This window comes from Balaenoptera ricei, chromosome 3 (assembly GCF_028023285.1).
Source record: "Balaenoptera ricei isolate mBalRic1 chromosome 3, mBalRic1.hap2, whole genome shotgun sequence".
Classification (NCBI taxonomy): Eukaryota; Metazoa; Chordata; class Mammalia; order Artiodactyla; family Balaenopteridae; genus Balaenoptera; species Balaenoptera ricei.
The window spans coordinates 115689957-115709937 of NC_082641.1; the positions used below are offsets into that span (position 1 = coordinate 115689957).

Genomic DNA, 19981 nt, shown 5'->3' on the forward strand with positions numbered 1-19981 from the left:
ATGTTAGACACCAGATTACAATCCTGGGGACAGAATCTGAGGAAAACAAACAAAAAGAGAAAGAGAGAACTTTTCCCATCTTTTGACTCAACCACCAGAAGGCTGTTTATTCTTTTCATAAGCTATCAAGGTTTCTTCTATAAACAAAAAAGGCAAAGCTTCAGGGGACTTAACCATGTCCCAGAAACTATCTTCCGCCAGGGTAGGGAGGTACATTCATATTGGAGAAAATCCAGCACTCATCTCTGAGAATTTTCATAATAACACAGAAGCGATATTATAGAAATGCAAAAAATTTAATGTTAAAGTAAAACCTGCATAGAAAGACAAAAAAGATACAGAACAAGGTTTTCAAAATAAACTTGCCTTTGAGCTTATAAAACCACTGGTGAGAGACGACTTTTAAAATTCCAAACTTGTACAACAATATGGGAAGAGCAATTATGAGGTTTCGTGGGGGTAGGACCATTGGTTTCTGAAAATGTGGAGGTTGCTCAAGGCAGAGGGAGGAGTAGGTATACTTTCTCCTTCTCTCGTAGACATAAGAAGTCCAATTTCTATGGCAGGTCTTACAAAAAGCCATCATACAAGGAGCACTACACTCATCACTGTGTACTTGTGCAGCATAAAAAGAATAAGTTTCCTATCTTGACTACTAACGGATGGTTGTTTCCATAGATACCTGATTTTAGCAACCAACTAGACAAAAACGAGTATTCCCCAAAGTCTACATGTATTACATCTCTGAAACTGTAAACCTCCAGCTACTTAAGTCTCTTCTTGTCAGGGCAAGAAGAGACTTGAACCGTTCTTTCTTGCAAGCCCACATTTGACATTTCCGGAAAAACTCAGGCCCAAAGACTTCAATAGGCATATTTCTTTCTTCTCCTGACACCCCTAAGTTCCACTTTACTAAAGATGTGTAATGTCTTTAATAGAAGTTACTGAATCAGGCCTTCCCTGGTGGCGCAGTGGTTACGAATCCGCCTGCCAACGCAGGGGACACGGGTTCGAGCCCTGGTCCAGGAAGATCCCACATGCTGTGGAGCAACTAAGCCCGTGCGCCACAACTACTGAGACTGCGCTCTAGAGCCCACGAGCCACAACTACTGAGCCCGCGTGCCACAACTACTGAAGCCCGCGCACCCTAGAGCCCGTGCTCCACAATAAGAGAAGCCACCGCAATGAGAAGCCTGCGCACCGCAACAAAGAGGAGCCCCCGCTCACCGCAACTAGAGAAAGCCCGCGCGCAGCAATGAAGACCCAACACAGCCAAAAATAAAAAATAAAAATAAAAATAAAAAAAAAGAAATGACTGAATCGGATCAGCTTATTAAATGATCACTATGTTTAACATTTATCCCTCAAGGTAACCCTGAGTAAGAACTACCAGTGGTCATATGGGAATCATAAAATACTAAAGAACTGGTTCCAGGCTAACAATTACGCTAGACCAAACATAACTTCATCACACTCAAGGACAGCAATGTACTTGGGAGCCCTGCAGGGCACCCAGGGTCCTGACCCCAAGTCTCAGTCATCACTGTGTTAAAGGCTGCAGACCTCTTGGTGAGTGGAGAGCTCTGGGTGACACAATACTGGCGAGCCAGACTCGACTGTGAGGGGCATGGCTACTGGGCCACTCCCAAGGAAAACACTCTCCTTTTACAAAGTCAAATGGCCATTTACTTTAGGGACGTTAGTGAGACCATGTAAAGACTACCTGATTCCTTGGGAAGGAAATTTCACTCCCAGCATAGCAAGATGGTTTTTAAAAAAACATTTAACACTGTTTCTTTCACTTGGATGAGTCTGAACTCCACCAGTGTGACTGTGGCAGTGAAGGCATGTTGGTCCCTCCTCACAATATGACAACTGCTCTGTGTCTGAGAGCCATCAGGTAGCAGAGACTAGCCAGGGGAAGGGCAGGAAGTGAACAGCGCAGAGCTTTCCAGCCCGTTTGTGCATCAGGACCCTAACCCTAAGTCATTAGACTCTGCACTCAGGGGAGTGGAACAACCCAGGCTCTGCACACCTTGTTCATCAGGCAAGAGTAGAGTGTGTGTCCAAACTCTCTTCCATGATCGGTGAGCTGGGCAGAAGGCAGGCCCAGCCAGTCGGTCCCTCGGGCCAGGGCAGGAAGCGAGAGTCTCTCTTACCCTGGTGCGTGGGGCCGCAGGGCTAACACCAAAAATTCATCCGAAGGAGCATGTCGAGTTCGAGGCAGAAGACTTGTCCCAGCAGGTTCTGAGCAACAGGTGCTCCAGGCAAGGACTGACAGCCAAGGTGCACAGACCACGAGGGGTGAAGAAGCAGCAGCGCGGGAGCAAGACCCAGGGAGGAGAGTGGGAGTGGGAAACGGACTTTGGAGTCAGACACACCTGCGCTCAAATACCAGCCCCGTCACTAACTAGTTGTGTGAACCTGGGCAGGCACTTAACCTTGCCAAGCTCACTTCCATCACCTATAATATCAGGATAATAGGATGTTTCTCCCATGGGTGTCAGGAGGCTTAAATGATATAAAGCATTTAGCACAGCGTTTGGTAAACAGCACACACTAAATGTTAACTTCTATTATTAGATCAACACCAGCATCATTACTACCGTTTAAAGCAGTTGCTAAAACAGATTCCCAACAAATGGTAGAAAAGGAGGCTTATGATCTGTGAATGGGAAAGTGAGCGCCAGTAATTCCAGGGATAATGATGGGGGTTTTTCAGGACCCCAGGGTGTTTCCCAGGGTCTTGCCTGGGTCCATTTAAAGGACCGAGACGCGGAGGAGCAGTGTCCATCCATGGGCCTGGCCCAGGTGAGAAGTCATCCTGCCCACCCTGCCAACAGCCTTGTGTCCAACACTGTCTTCTGAAAGCAGGACAGACCAACTCAGGAGGAAGCCACCCACTTCCAGCCCAAATGGCTTTTGGTGTCATTTTAAAGAGTTGAATAAAGATGTCAACTGCGCTGAAATGACAGTGAAAAGTGCCAGATTCAGTACATCTCCAAAGGGTTTATTTGCATCTTCCTGGAACCTCATTTCTCCGCTGCCATCTGCAGCACAAGGTAACGCAGGAGTATCGTGAGTGGCTGGGAGACAGCCCCTGGTTGTCCATGGCAACCCAGCCTCAGGGAAAGTGCTGGGTGGTGAGCGTGTGGGAGCCTAGATGATGCCATTAGCTGTTCTGGCTTGAATATGTCAGTATGATCAGTGCATATATGGCACAAGAAAAAAACACCCTTATTAGCCTCTGCAGCTATCCCAAGGCAGAGTCTTGTTTCTTTCAGGGAGGAGGTTTGGCTGGCAAACAGGTTCTCTGCTGAGAATTGCTGAGAACAGTGTGCAAATCTCTCTCCACCCCTTTGTTTCTCAAAGTCAGCTCTGTCAGAAAGCCAACTTGGACTGAATTCATGAAAGCACAAGCCAGCTGGCCCTTGGAATTCCTGTGGCCACTCCTCCAAGTAGCCCCATTGTCTCTCAGCTTCTCTTCTTCCTCCTTTTATTTGGCCACTTGTATATTTCTATCTTACTTTCTCAGAGGAACTTCTTAAAAGCCCTCAGAGGGTAGGAATCAGGTTTCTTTCTACCCAGTACTCAGCTAAAATGCTTTTGTGAAATGTGGAGGCAAGGTCTGAAGTCAGTCACCCTGGACTTAAATCTCAGCTTAGCTATTTACTAGCTGTGCTTCCAGATACATCACAAATTCTTTGATAATCCTCCACTCAAGACATGGAACTTAATCACCACCCCCTCCCTTGAGTGTGGAGTAGACCTGCTGACTCGCACCCAGCAAATAAAATACAGCAGATGTGATGGGACATCACTTTGAGAGAAGGTTATTTAAAGACTACAGCTTCTGTCATGGGTGTGCTCTCTCATTCTTTTGCTGTAGAATCACTCACTCTGGGGAAGCCAGCTGCCATGTCATGAGGACACCCGAGCAGCTTATGGAGAGGCCCGTGGGGTGGGGAACTGATACCTACAAGCAACCACAAGAGTAAGCTTAGAATCAGATCCTCCCCAAACAAGCCTGGGGGTGACTGCAGTCCCAACCAGCAGCTCGACTACAACCTCACGCGAGGCCCTGGGCCAGGATGACCCAGCTAAGCCTCTCCAGGATCCCTGCCCACAGAAACTAAGATAACAAACGTCTGTTGTGTTAAGCCGCCAAGGTTAGGGTAATCTGATGCAGAAATTGATAACTAATACACAGCGAGTAGGTGACATAACCCGAGATCCAATTTCCCCATGTGTAAAAGGGGGATAATGACAATTTTGAAAATCCTATTAGATAATAAATGTAAATCACTCAGCTCAGTGCTTGGCACGTGCTCAGCAATTAGACCTGCTCCTATCATCTTTGTGGGGTTAGTACCATGTCATGGTCAAAAGCAAAGACTTTGAGTTGGCCAGACCTATAAAGAACTCTTACAACTCAATAATTAGAAAATAATTTTTTAAATGGGGAAAGATTTGAACAAAGACTTCACCAAAGAAGACAAACAAATGGCAAATAAGCACATGAAAAGATGCTCAACGTCATTAATCATTAGAGAAATGCACATTAAAACTACAGTGAGATACGACCACATACCTACTAGAATGGCCAAATTTTTTTTAAATAGATAATACAAGGAGTGGTGAGACAGTGGAGTAACAAGAACTCTCATACGTTGCTGATGGGAAAGCACAATGGCACAGTCATCTTGAAAAACAGTTTAGCAATTTCTGAAAAAGTTAAACTTATAGTTACCATTCAGCCCAACAATCCTACTCCCAAGAGAATTTAAAGTATTTACCCAAGAGAAATTAAAATACATGTCCACACAAAAATCTGTAAGTGAATGTTCAAAGCAGCTTTATTCGTAATAACCAAAAACTGAACACCCAAATGTCCATCAACCAGTAAATGGATAAACAAATTACAGTACATCCACACAATGGAATATTCCTTAGCAATATAAAGGAATTAACTCTTAATACATGCAGCAACATGGATGAGTCTCAAAAACATGATGCTAAGAGAAATAAGGCAAGCTCAAAAGGCTACATATGGCATAATTACAATACATTTATGACATTCTAGAAGAGAGAAGACTGTAAGGACAGAAATCAGATCAGTAGCTGTCAGGAGCTGGGGGTGGGCGAAGGCGCTTGACTACAAAGCAGCACAAGGGAACTTTTTGGAGTGATTAAAATATTCTATATTTTGATGAGGATGGTGGATATATGACTGCGCGCATTTGTCAAAATTCATCAAACTGCATCCCTTTTTAAAAAGAGCAAATTTTACTGGGAATAAATTATTGTACCTCAATAAATAGGAATTAAAAAAAATATGGGATGTTGATAATGAGGAAAGCTACGCATGTGCGGGGGCAGAAGGTATATGGGGAATCTCTGTACCTTCCCCTCAATTTTTAAAAAAATATTTATTTATTTGGCTGCGCCGGGTCTTGGTTGCAGCCCGCGGGATCTTTGTTGCTGCATGCAGGATCTGCACTGTGGCACATGAGATCTTTAGTTGCAGCATGCAGGCTCTTAGTTGTGGCATGCGGGATCTAGTTCCCTGACCAGGGATTGAACCCAGGTCCCCTGCACTGGGAGCGTAGAGTCTTAACCACTGGACCACCAGGGAAGTCCCCCTTCAATTTTGCTATGAATCTAAAACTGCTCTAAAAATATAAAGTCTTAACTTAAAAAAAAAGAAGTAAATGTATTAGAAATGCATCTCAGTGAGATGAATGAGATATTACAGAGCTTTAATTAAAGAATATTTTGATGCGAAAGAAAAAGAAAGATGAAGGGAAGGAAGGAAGGAAGGGAGGGAGGGAGGAAGGAAGGGAAAATAGGGGGAGGGAAGGGAAAAGACAGAAAAGAGAAAAGAAAAGGAAGAGAAAGAAAAGAATCTTTTTTTATCTGCCACCAAAACCTGAAAACCTGTCCCTGAAGGCAGTTTGGTACGAGACTTTGGAGTGGAACAGACCTTGTTCAAACCCCAGCTCTGCAGTTACTAGCTGTGTCACTGGGCAAGTTACTTAACCTCTCTGATTAAACTCTGTAAAGTAGGGATATGACTAGCACTGACCTATTATTATCATGATTTAATGAGATAAGGCACAGTCCATAATCCTCAAAGTGACAGCTCCCCTCAGCACACCCCACTCCTCAAACCCACAGTGGGGATCTTGTTAATTCAAGTGCCCACACAATGGTGACAGGAGTAGAGTCTGAGAAGCAGCGTGGACAATATAACCTTAAATCATTTAAGGATTAAAGCTGGGGGAACAATGAGGCAAAGAGCAGCAACGCCTTTTTTTAAATTCCTTCAACAGATTCAAAGGAAATCATGGTTCCAGTCGCCTGCAGAAGGCTATGTGCTCAGAAACCTAAACACTTTCATTTGGAAAATAAATGGTTCCTAAGGAGTAGAGGCGACAGGGGACAACTTTGGCCTCCTGAAACAAGGGGTGGATTCTTCTCAATTATAGACTCAATATCTGGGAAGGGACACAAGGTATGTTGCAGAGGTGGGGGGCGGGGGGAGGGTTGTCTCAAGCATGCTTAGTCCAGGCTCAGACACAAACTTGGCTTTGATTTTCAAAACTGTCTTTTCATGGGTGTATGTGGTAAAAGCCAGACGTGGAGCCTAGAAAAGGAGAGGCCACTGGGTAGGGTCACCACACAAAGAAAATGGGCCAGCTCCGCACCATTTCCTTAGCTCCAGAATACACTCCCCAGGAAAAGACGTCATTAACCTGATATTAGATAGGATGAGAACCTCAGTTTTCAAAAAGAAAAGTCACAGACAAGCAATAAGGCCAGCTGAAAACCCAGGATATAAAAAAAACGCCTGCACACAAAACAACAGTGCACCTTAGAATCAATATTCTCCAGACACAAAGCTGGCAGAAATTTAGATCATAATGAAGGTGATATTCAAGTCCATGGGAGAGAGAGATTATTTAATAAGATAACTTTGAGGCAACAGCCTCATGATCTGCAATACAAATAAACCTGAATTCCTACCCTCACTCTTTACACCAAAACAAATTCTAAGTGCATCAAAGATTCAAACGTAAAACAGAAAGCATAAAAGTACTTGAAGAAAACACAGAGTATTTTTTTTTTAAATCTCAGAGCAGGGAAAACATTTCTAAGCAAAACCTAAGCTATAAAGCAGAAGATAGATTAATTTGAGTACTTATTATTTTTCGGGATTCAAAATGTTACAAACAAGTTTAGAGACAAACTACAAACTAAGAAAAAAATATGTAAAACACACACAAGGACCTAAACTCTTTAAAAAGAGCATGTAAAAACCATAAATAAAAAAAATACAGTCTAACAGAAAAATGGGCAAAGGACATGAACAGGGAATTTCCACACCCCCCAAATATACAAATGCCAATAATCCTATGAAACCAAGATTAATCTTACTCACAATTAAAGAAATGCAAACCAAAACAAGATGCCATCTTTTAAAGGATATTTGACACATATATGTTTAGATATTTTAAAAAATGGAAATTATTGCAAGGCCCATCAATAGATGACAGTTACACAAATAATAGCACATAAATATAATAAATGCCATGCACCTATTACAATTTAAATGCTGATAACATTGAATGCAGTCTGTAGCATCTGGTTGAGTAGGAGAAAAAGATTTCAATCTGTGTAGCAAGAGTCCATTTATCTAAAAGTGTACAGTTTGACCTATTTGTGAATAAGTGCACAGATAGGACTGGAAGAAAATTCATCCAAATGATAGCAGTGACTGTCCCTGGGTGGAGGGATTTCAGGTGATTTTTACTTTATTTCGAAATCGCAGTATCCTTTTAATAATCTACAATGAGCATACATTTCTATAATCAAAGAAAGCTAAGTTATTTTCACTTTGAAAAATATGAAGAAGTTTTGATGCAACGTTCCAACAAAACAAAACGCATCAACATGCAATAAGGCAAATGGTCCCAAGGCTGAGACCCATGCCCTGTGGCTGCCCCTCCTAGCTGGCACTGTGCAACAGGAGGCAGACAGGTAGGTAAAAATCAGGTTTACAAAGGTGGAGCACGTGCAGGATGGTAAGGGTTCAAGAACAGGTTTGGAGCGGGAGAAAGACTCAATTCAAAACCTGGTTCCAGGGGGCTTTTCTGGTGGCACAGTGGTTAAGAATCCGCCTGCCAATGTAGGGAACACGGGTTCGAGCCCTGGTCTGGGAAGATCTCACATGCCGCGGAGCAACTAACCCCATGCGCCACAACTACTGAGCCCGCGTGCCACAACTACTGAAGCCCGTGCATCTAAAGCCCGTGCTCTGCAACAAGAGAAGCCACCGCAATGAGAAGCCCACGCACCACAACGAAGAGTAGCCCACGCTCGCCGCAACTAGAGAAAGCCCGCGCGCAGCAATGAAGACCCAACGCAGCCAAAAATAAATAAATAAAATAAATAAATTTATTAAAACAAAACAAAAAAAAAAACCTGGTTCCACCACATTAGCTGTGTTGACTTTGGGCAAGTCACTTAATCTCTCTGACCCTCAGTTTCCTCCTTCCTGAACTAGGATAAATGCCTCTACTTTCTATGCGATATCTTCAGCTCACTGCTTGGCACACGGTAAGTACTCAATAAATGTCAGCTGCTTATATTATTATCTGGGACATTTGTAACCTTTGTTCACATTGCAACCACTATGTTCTCCATGATCTGGGGTCACAGAGCAGAGTGGAGAGAAGCAAACCTCGGAAAATCCAAATATCTGGTCTTGGACAACATGCTTCTCTAGCCCCGTGAAACCCTTCCTGGAAGCAGCAGGCGAAGAGTAAGGCAGCCAACCGCAAAGAGGAAGAGAAGGACAAGGCAAGGACCTAGGTAATCCCTGGGTGCTGCTTACTTGTAGTGGATGAGCCAACACGACTCATTCCTCTCCTCTACCCTTCCTCCTGGGTTGGCTGGGACCTCCCCCTAGACTTCGCGTTAGGATCCTGGAAAGACGACTCGAATGCCAAGCTAGAAAGGCCTTTAGAGACCATCTAGTGCAGCATCCTTCATTCTACAGGTGAGGAACCTGAGGACCACGGAGGGGAGGGGACTTGCAGGGAACCAGCGCGCCAGTACCCAGCACAGACCCTCCATCGTGGTGTCCCCTCCTACGCTCATCCTTCCCTCCCCCTGGCTGCCCCCTCACATGCTCTCATTTCCCCCATATCTTTCCCCCACTTCCTTATCTGTAGGACTTCTTAAGGGCCCCTTTCCCTTTCTGGCAGCCCTAATTGTCCTTTATGGCTCTGTGGTGAGGGGAGAAACCATACTAGGACTGTTCTGACTCAAAGAATGGCCTAGAATGAGGACTGCTGTGGCCATCACTACGTCAAGACCCACCCAGCTACTCCTCTGCTTCCAAAAGAAACAGAGCCCAAACCATGGTGTAAAACAGGAAGGGATGAAGAAAGAGACCTGAGTTATTCTCAAACCTCCCTGGTGACAGTGAAGGTTACCTTGAAACCCTTAGGAAAGGAAGACCCTGGAAGACAGAGGTACCAGCAGATTCACGAGGAACCAGCAGACTCCATCTCCTAGGTGGTAAATACAACCGAGATGCAGGGCAGCCATGGGTGAGGAGAGACTTGGAGAAAGGAGTACAAGGCCATTTTCCCAGATCACAGTTCCAACTCTTGGCAGTGACTGGGCTGAGGCTTACCTTGGGCAGGCTAACTGGAGTCCTGGGCTTGGTCCTTGGGTTTTTAATCAAGAGCCTCTGATCCAGAGGGAGCAGATGATATTTCATGGCCTCGATGAGGAAGTCCTTACAGGTGTTGTTATTCTTTATCAAAGCTTCTTCTTCAACTGTCTAGAGGTAATAACCCATAGGTGATCCTGCTGCAGAGCTCGGCCCCATTTCCCAAGCCATCTCCCTGGGCTGAGTCATTCCTGTACTCTCACACTCATTCGTTCCCACACCGCACCATCTCAGACCCTAAGACAAAGGTCCACAGAGTTACAGCTTAGTGCCCACCTCCTGCATCTCAAGAGCACAATGGAGTAAGTGACTAAGCTCTGGCATCAAGCAGACAGGGATACAGATCCCAGCTCTACCACTTAACTCCTCTGATCCTCAGTTTCCTCACCTGTAAGATGTAAGATGGGCATATTAAAGTCCCCCACAACCTCACAGGTTGTGTTTGTTTGCTTGTTTATAGGCTTAACGAGATTATGCAAAACAAAGACAGCTGATTGTCCCTAAAGCTTCTTTCCACATGCCTTCTGGTTGGAACGTATTATAATGTTTAAGGCAAATGGCCAGATATTTGAGAGAAGGAGAGGGAGGGAAAGAGGAAAATGGTGGGATGCATCGGCCAACCTTTGGAGGCACTGGGTATAATAAGGTGATATTCAAGAAGAAGAATTCATATTCATTATCTTACAGTGCAAGCCTCAGGGAGAAGTGTCCAGTGAGGCACTCTCCAATGGAGCAGTGGTATCAGAGCAGAAAGAATGTCCTGCACAAAAGCCCCACCAACTGACCTCCACTTGGACCCCATCTAAGCTGGGGCAGTGGCTTCTTCATGCCTTATTCTAGAGCCAAGGACTTAAGCAGGTGCTCAGCAAGCGTAGGCCTAAATATTTCACAAGCAAAGCTAAGGGTGAACCATGCTGGTACCCTGACTCTCAAATCTCCACCCTTGGGCACAGGTCAGATTGCCACATGGCATATCTGTAAGGGGTAGTGTGGTCTTCGGAGGCTACTTCATGTCTTCTTTGCTGGACTGTTTGGGAGCTGTTGGCAAGGTCAGCTCCATTCAGCAGCTAACAGTGATTGAATGTCTCCTGGTTGGGCAGCTCAGTGCTGGACGCCAGGGAGAAAATGATGAACAAGACAAGGGTTCTGACCCAGAGGCCCTCAGGTCCAGTCAGAGAATGAGAAGGGCCTCCCCACCTCAATTATCTCAGCCCTCAAGCTGTCATGCACAGGCCTGGCTGAGCCGCTCCTGGGTCCCCCACCTGTAGCTAGGAATGGGAACGTGGCCAGGGCCATCACCTGCTGGGCAGTGTTGGAGATGGCAGGAAAAGAAGGATCAGTGAGAGCGCCTCTGTTATCTCTGGACCTCCTACCCCACAGACGATCCCCAGGGACACTCCGTTTTCTTGGAAGGTTTTTTTCCCTCTTACTGAGGGATTGAGGCAGGTAGGGACAAATCATAAACGTTTGGGGTCAGTTAAAAATTAAAAAGGGTGGGAGAGGATCTCTTTAAAAGCTTGGGAAGAAGGAAAAATGCATGAATAGCTACTTCTCCCAAAGAACTCATTCGGCTTGAATGAAAAGCTCCCTGAGAGAGTTAGTATTTCATGGGTACAGAGTTTCAATTTGGGATGATGAAAAAGTTTTAGAAATGGGTATGGTGATGGTTGTACAGCACAGTGAATGCAATTAATGCCACTGAACTGTACACTTAAAATGGTTACAATGATGAAGTTTATATTGTACATATTTTATCACAAGGACAAATTTTTAAATAAGATATGGCATGTTATACACTTGGCACAATATTTGTAAATATTTAATAAAAGCCTAATAACTGTTAGCTATTAAAAGAAAACAGCAACAACAACAACAAAACAACTCCGCCAGAAGTCAGTGTTGGTACAGGTCTGCCCAGAGCTTTCCTTTCTCTCCTCCTCCTCCTCTACCATCAGCCATCCCCAGTGGTTAGACTAGTTTGACATTTCAAGGTCAAATGAGTGTTAATGAAACATCTCCTTCCAGAGGTGTTCTGGAAAAAAAAAAAAAACCTTAAAAAAAAAAAAATGTCCCACACAACAGTTCTCATGCACATTGTCTCTGACCTCCTTCTTCTCCAGATCTAAACCTGACCTTGCCCTAATAACCCAGGAACTATTTCCTAAAGTCTTCATTAAGTTTCCATTGTGGGCACCTGATGGAGGTTGTGCGTAGGGGTATCTAAAGCCCCTTTAGCTTTCTCCGGAACCCAAGTCCACAAGCTGCCCTTCCTCCTTGTGAAAGTGAGACTGTGCTGGAGGCCAGGTGTCTGCCTTCACTGGTGGTCACGCCCCACTCAGGATAGTGGGAGGTTTGGCTCTGACACGGGGAGCTCAGGTGGGTTCGGTACCTCTGCTGTGGGGGCCTCTCCTACACGAAGGATGTGCGGCCACCAGGTGGCAGTGGTGCCATCCAAAGTGTAAAACGCAGGGCACGTATGAAGGCTTGAGAATATATGCCCCAGCCCCTGAGAAGAGGGCTAAGGTTCAGAGATTCAGAGAACATTCCACTGACTCCTGAGGCCTGTGATCAACAGCAGCATCACAAGCTGAGGACTTTATAAGTGTTGGTAAGGATACTCTCTCCCGCTACTACCAACGGTAGCAGTGGTCGTGAAGACAACAGAGATATCACTGAGCACAGGGTTGTAGGCTTTACGTGGTTCATCTCATTCTATCCCCAAACGACCCTATAAGGGCCGGGGCTATTTTCACCAGATGAGAAGACAGAGGCTTAGCAAGGTTGAGGATTCGCCCAGTGTCTTACGGTCAAGAAGTGACAGAGCTCAGCTGCTGGGCTGCTGAACCTCCTCTTATCCTGGCTTCACATCTGCCATTCCTCGCAGAGACTTCTTGAGGACGGCTGAGGGCTGGCCTACTGCCTTGGCACTTGTTATCTATCTATTTAAGTTTTATCCTCTGCCTGCTTGGAAAACATCTAATGCCATTGACACTACAAAGTTAAGTCATGTAATATACAAACAGAAGAGAAAGTATTAAAGGTGGCACCTGCTTAGGGAAGGTGGGTGCTCTAGAGCCAGACAGACTTGGATTTGAATCCTGACCCTGCCACCTACTAGCTGGTGACTCCAGATAAATCCCAACCTCCATAAGCCTCAAAGCCCACATTTGTAAAAAGGGGATTTTAACCTCTGCTCACAGGGTTGTTACAAGGATTAAATGAGAAAATATGTGGCGCCATGTTTTAGAGGAAGCAGATGCAGTATGTATTCCAGGCACTTGTGAAGAGCTGGTTTTTACAGTCCTGAATTGGGCCCCAAGTTGCCTAACACGAAGGCAAAAAAGGAACATAGAAACATGATGGAAATGACCCTTCTTGCTTCAGTCCTGTACAACAAAAGCAGCTAATAACTTCTGTTGAACACGTGTTATCCCCAGCTCCATGCTAACACCTGAACTGCATCCTTACAACTCCTCTGGTCCTCACAACAACCCTGCTGGGCTCTAGTATAATTTCCCTTCTGGAGAAAAAGAAACTGAGGCTTAAAGCTAAGAAATAGAAGAGGAGGAACTAAACCTAAGTGTCTCATTCTCAAACCTATGCTCTTAAACCTTACACTACCATGCCTCACACTGAACCCAGTGGGTTGGTGCCCTCACTCCACAGAAAAGACCCATGAAACTCGCCACTCCATACAACCGGGGTTGCCCACTGCTACTCCTAGGAGGCCTGGGTGAGCAGGGAAGTGCTTGGTTCTTCACACAGCACTCACCTGGACAAGGTAATCCCTTGGTAAGAGAGGGAGACGGACGTGTTCCATCAGCTTTGCCATGTGCTCCAAACGGGTTTCTTTCTCGTAATTGATCCATGAAATCACAGCTTCAAATACCTGTAAGGAAAATCAACATAGGTAACTTTTGCAAAGAGACAATAACTTTAAACAGCTTTCAAACAACTTCCTCAACCTGAAAAAAGAAAGAAAAGTTACAAGTCATCCACAAAGGTGTTTAAGCTAATTTAAACACCTTTAAATTTAATACTTAAAACAAAAACACAAAGTCTACTATCTGACATCAGAGAGTGCTCTCTCTCTCTCTCACACACACACAGGTACGCTAAGAAAAACCTGCTACCCCAAACACAGAATCATCAAGGTTCATTGCAAAACAAAAATCAATTCCAGTAGTTACCTCAGGGTAGAAATACAGAGCAGTAACTCTGAACCAAATTTTACAAAGACTGTCTAAGAGGACCAGAAGCCCTGGGGGTAATGTCATCATCCCCATCACACATCCCCGTCTCTTCATCTATCTCCCATGTTCACTTAATGCAGGATAAAAACAATAAAGATATCCTCTGCAAAAGCTGGCTGTAGGGCTTCCCTGGTGGCGCAGTAGTTGAGAATCTGCCTGCCAATGCAGGCAACACGGGTTTGAGCCCTGGTCTGGGAAGATCCCACATGCCGCAGAGCAACTGGGCCCGTGAGCCAAAAACTACCGAGCCTGCGCATCTGGAGCCTGTGCTCTGCAACAAGAGAGGCCACGATAGTGAGAGGCCCGCACACCGCGATGAAGAGTGGCCCCTGCTCGCCACAACAAGAGAAAGCCCTCGCACAGAAACAAAGACCCAACACAGCCATAAATAAATAAATAAATAAATTTATAAAAAAAAAAAAAAAAAGCTGGCTGTAATGGTGAATGTGACACTGAATGACAGAAAATGGCAAAAATTTCTCCTTGGGTCAAACCTCTCCTTTGAGGAGAGATTTCATTTCTATACAAATCAAAATGGGGCTTGGAACCAAAAAGGGGAATCTATGGTTTGGATGTTTGCCTTACTCAAGGTTAAGTTCAAATTCAATCTCTGCACCACCATATACACAGAGACACATAAACTTCAATGTTGGTAAGACAGCGGGGAAACCACCACTGTTAATGGAAAGTTAACTAACACGGCTTAAGAAGGGAAGGAAGAATTTGGCAATATCAATCAAAAATTCAAATGTGCATACCTTTGACCTAGAAATATCACTTCTAGAGCTCCAATCAATAAAAATATTCACAAAAGTGGTGCAAGAATATGTGTTCCAAGATGTTTGCAGCAGCGTTTTCGTAACAGGATAAAAAAGGAAACAATCCAAAATCCACTGGTGGAGAAATTATTAAACTAGTATCGATACCATGGAATATTTTCAGCTGTTAAAAAACAATAAAAACAATAACAACTAGTAATAAGACAAAACACTTTCTTGTGCCAGAAAGCAAGAAAGTGCTCAAAGATTAAGGGGGACACAACGAACACAGAGCGAGCTAGATGGCGCTTTTTCATTGCCGTCGTTTGGGACAATTTAAACATCAAAAAGAATGATGAAGAAATCAGTTCTGCACTGACTGGGAAGGGGCCAAAGGAAACTTCTTTTGGTAATGGATATGTTCTTTATCTTGATAGGGCGGGAGCTATGTAAGCATATGCATTTGTCAAAATGAATTTAATTTTACACTTAATATCTATACATTTCACTGTGTGTAAATCATACCTCAATTTAAAATATTTTTAGTTAAAAGAAAAGGATAGTAATGAATCATAACCCAAAGAATAAAAAAAGAATCCATGAGTCTATAAGGACACTTTAAAAAGTGTGGGAAGGGCTGCTCTTCCCAGAGAAAGGCCTTTTAATAAGGTAAAAGGGATGACAGAATTAGAAAAACATTGTTTTGCAACCACCAATGTAATAACTGATTCAGCAAAGATCGCCCATAGATGCTGAAATCATTGGGTGAAAAGTTGTTGGGAAAAAAGATATTCACGGTTCTCAAAGTGCCACCTGACAGATTATTTATTCATTACATGGGGAGAGTGGGGGAGCTTCAAACGGGTATATCTGACAGATACCATCTTTAACAAGTGGTCAAAGTCAGCACCACTAATAAATAGGACAAATTTATATTATTGTGTTAGCCAAAAAGTGCCTTTGGTTTTTAAGTAAAAATAAAAGACACATTTTTCATTTTCACCAACAACTTTATTGAACAACATATTCTCCGTTTTGTTCCACTACCTTCTGACATTTTTCAGGCAACTTCATAATTGCATCTTCCCAAAACTTTGTATCTTTTTGAGCAAAGAACTGTTCCAGGTGCCTTTTACAGTCTTCCAGGAAATTGAACTTTTTTCCATTAAGAGAATTTTGTAAAGACCTAAATAAATGGAATTCCGAAGGTGCAATGTCTGGTGAATACGGCTGATGAATCAGAACTTGCCAGCCAAGCTGTAACAGTTTTTGCCTGGTCATCAAAGAAACATGCGGTCTTGCGTTATCCTGATGGAAGATTATGCATTTTCTGGTGACTAATTCTGGAGGCTTTTCGTTGAATGCTGTTTTCAGTTGGTCTAACTGGGAGCAGTGCTTGTGGGAATTAATTGTTTGGTTTTCCGGAAGGAGCTCATAATAGAGGACTCTCTTCCAATCCCACCATATACACAACATCACCTTCTTTGGATGAAGATCGGCCTTTGGTGTGGTTCATTTCACTTGCCCCATGATCTCTTCCGTTCCACATTATTGTACAGTATCCGCTTTTCATCTCCCATCACAATTTGCTTTAAAAACAGAACGTTTTCATTACATTGAAGTGGAGAATCACATGCAGAAATGTGGTCAAGAAGGTTTTTTTCGCTTAACTTATGTGGAACCCAAACATCAAAGCGATGAACACAACCAAGCTCGTGCAAATGATTTTCAACACTTGATTTGGGTATTTGAATAAGTCAGCTCTCTCCCACAAAATACAATGTTGATTGTTCTCAATTATTGTTTCGATGTGATCGCTATCAACTTCAACTGGTCTACCCAACTGTGGAGCATCGCCAAGTGAGAAATCTCCAGCACAAAACTTCACAAACCACTTTTTTTTTTTTTTTTTTTTTTTATTTATGGCTGTGTTGGGTCTTCGTTTCTGTGCGAGGGCTTTCTCCAGTTGTGGCAAGTGGGGGCCACTCTTCATCACGGTGCACGGGCCTCTCACTATCGCGGCCTCTCTTGTTGCGGAGCACAGGCTCCAGATGCGCAGGCTCAGTAATTGTGGCTCACGGGCCCAGTTGCTCCGTGGCATGTGGGATCTTCCAGACCAGGGCTCGAACCCATGTACCCTGCATTGGCAGGCGGATTCTCAACCACTGCGCCGCCAGGGAAGCCCCACAAACCACTTTTGACATGTTCGATCAGTCATAGCACCTTCTTCATACACTGCACAAACCTTTTTTTGCATTTCAGTTGGTTTTTACCTTTCTTGAAATAAGAAAGCATAATATGCTGAAAATGTTGCTTTTTTCCTTCCATCTTCAATATTAAAATGGTTACAGAAAAATTCACCAATTTTGATGTCTTTTTTTTTTAAATGCATGCAAATATGACAGCTGTCACAATACAATCTAACAAAGTTGTTTCAAATGAAGTTAAAGACAACTAAGTGGGACTTCCCTGGTGGTCCATTGGTAAAGAATCCGCCTTCCAATGCAGAGAATGCGAGTTCGATCCCTGGTCAGGGAACTAAGATTCCACATGCCGCAGGGCAACTAAGCCTGCATGCCACAGCTACTGAGCTTGCGCGCCTCAACTGGAGAGCCTGTGTGCCACAAACTACAGAGCCCACAGGCTCTGGAGCCCGAATGCCACAACTACAGAGCCCACGCACCTTGGAGCCCACGCGCCACAACTAGAGAGAGAAAAAAACCCACATGCCACAACTAGAGAGAAGCCCACACACCGCAGCAAAGAGCCCACATGCTGCAATGAAAGATCCCGCATGCCTCAACAAAGATGCCATGTGCCGCAACCAAGACCCGATGCAGCCAAAAATAAATTTTAAAAATAAATAAATAATAAGTCTTAAAAAAAGGAAAACCAAAAACTAAGTGCTACTAGAGCCATCTTATGGAAAAAACCGAACGAACCTTTTGGCCAACCCAATACATTCCTGAATGTGATTTAATGAGAGGGAAACAGCATCCCCTAGGTAGTATTCTTTCTAAAATGTTTAACCTGAATCTTATAGTGAGGAAACAATCAGACAACTCCATGTGTGGGACACTCTACAACACAGGTGTCCTGGATTCTTCAAAACTGTTAGCATTATGTAAAACACTTAAAAAAAAAAAAAAAGGCAGGGAGATAGTTCTAGATTAAGGGGATTTAGAGACATGAGAACTAAACGGGAGGCATGATCCTTGTTTGAATCATGGATTAAAAAGAAACAACCATGAAAGACTTTTTCTGAGACTGTTAGGAAATTTGAATGCTGACTAGATATTAGAAAATATTATTGTATCAGTGTTACATTTCTTTGGTATGATAATGGTTTATGACTAGAAAAGGGAATTTCCTTGTTCTTAGGAGGTGCAAGCTAAAATACTTAGGGGTAAAGTGTCATGATGTCTGCAATTTACTGTCAAATGGTTCAGCAAAATAAAAGATTAAATAGAGAGAGAAAGAGAAAGCAAGTGAAGCACAACGTTAACAAGTGGTGAATCTAGGTAAAGAGTATATGAATGTTCATTCTTTCCAGCTTTAGTATAGGTTTGGAATTTTTCAAAATAAAAAGTGGAAGGGAGAAGGAAAGAACACAACCAAACTGGTGTAAATGATTTTCAGTGCTTGATTTGGATATTTTGAGTATGTCAGCTATCTCCCACGTGGTATAACGTTGATTGTTCTCAATTAATTTCTCGATTTGATCTCAATCCTACAACAAAATTTACAATTTCAAAATTCAAAGTTGAAAGCTGTATCTCCCGGGGTGGGTAAAAAACCTCCAATTTTTCTTACCCTAACTGTATTTTTGTGTGTATTGATATGTTAATAATGCTTTGGCCCTATTCCCTAAACATATACTTAAGTCAGGCTGAGCATACTCAGATTGAACAAGATATCAGGAAGGAATCCATCAGAAAGGGAAGGGAAGGGAAGAGAGCTGAGTGGAATGGAACAGAAGGGAAGGAGCAGTATGTATGTATAGTTTGCTACCATTTCTATATAAAATAACCTATATGTGTACAAACATAGACACACACACACACCATGGAAATCCTCCCTGCCTAGTTCATTTTTTAAAATTATTAACTGTCACAGAGCTATGTGTCTCACCCTTATCACATTATTTTGTAAACAGTTGTGTGTTTCTTCAAGTAGCCCTTAAGATCCCTGAGAACAGGGACCTTGTCTTACTTGCTGGTGCATAACACACACTCAAATATGTTTTAATGAATGAATGGACAAATGAGTTCAGAATAAGCATGTAAGCAGGCTGGAACAGACAGCAGGATTGGGGAAGCAGAGGCTGGTATCTTGGTGGGGAGGGCAGAGCCAGGCCACAGACCAAAGGATGCTGGAGACTCCTTGCTTTTGCTGGGTTAGGAGGTGGGCAGCCATGGTCCCGTTCTGCCCTGCACTGTGGTTACCCACACTTCCTTCCACTTCCCTTTACTGGACTGTAACGCTTGCAGCGTGAGAAGTGTACCAGCTCTGCCCCTGCACTTCCTGCCACCGAGCACAGTGCCAGGCACAGAGCGGGTGACCGGTTGAGGAAGCTTTCACAAAGAATGAACTGCAAGGCCTTGAGTAGGTAGGATTTACTGATCACGCCCTTCGCTGTCAACCAGCTTAGTCTTTGTTATAAAAGCTGCAAAGCAGGCTGAGTGTAATGACGTTGATATTTAACCTTATCTTTATTTTTGGCTTGACTTGTCTAACTGGTTCCACTCAGTTGCACTGTTTACCTACTCAGCTGTGAAAGCCACAGCACTCGGCAGCAACGGTGACCTTCTCAGCAGCTAGAGAAGGCCGCGTATTTTTTTTCATTTAGACGTCATGCTTGGAAAATAAGCAAATAAACTTCCGACTAGCCTATGTGCCTAAAATCGCTCCCAACGGCCCCTGCCATCAAAGGACTGGGCAAGGCAAAGGGGCAACAGGTAGCGGCAGCAGCAGTGCATGTCCGTGCTGTGCCAGGCCCTGCGCCACACTCCCCAGAGACACTGTAACCATGGACTCTCCTGACGGCCACTGAGTAGACACTCCTGCCCCTTATTGACTGACTCATCCTAGTCCAGAGCCAGAAAGCAGCAGGGCTGGGCCCACACCAGCCCATCTCCAGCGCTCAGGCTCTTACCCGTTATTCTCAGCAGCTACCCAGCTGGCAAACCTCAGCCAACAGGCCACATGCACCTGTTTTTGTAAATAAA

The 19981-nt window shown here is 43.9% G+C and overlaps 1 protein-coding gene across 4 annotated transcripts in view; it reads right to left on the minus strand.

Annotated features, from left to right (window-relative positions):
- Positions 1-19981, minus strand: part of KLHL3 (kelch like family member 3) — a 116782-nt gene that overhangs the window by 25018 nt on the left and 71783 nt on the right. For all 4 annotated transcript variants that reach the window (XM_059917156.1, XM_059917155.1, XM_059917157.1 and 1 more), the window contains 2 exons: positions 13515-13631; positions 9704-9853 (listed from right to left, as the gene is read on the minus strand). In XM_059917156.1, coding sequence (XP_059773139.1) covers positions 9704-9853; positions 13515-13631 — 267 coding nt within the window. The remainder of the gene's footprint in view (positions 1-9703; positions 9854-13514; positions 13632-19981) is intronic.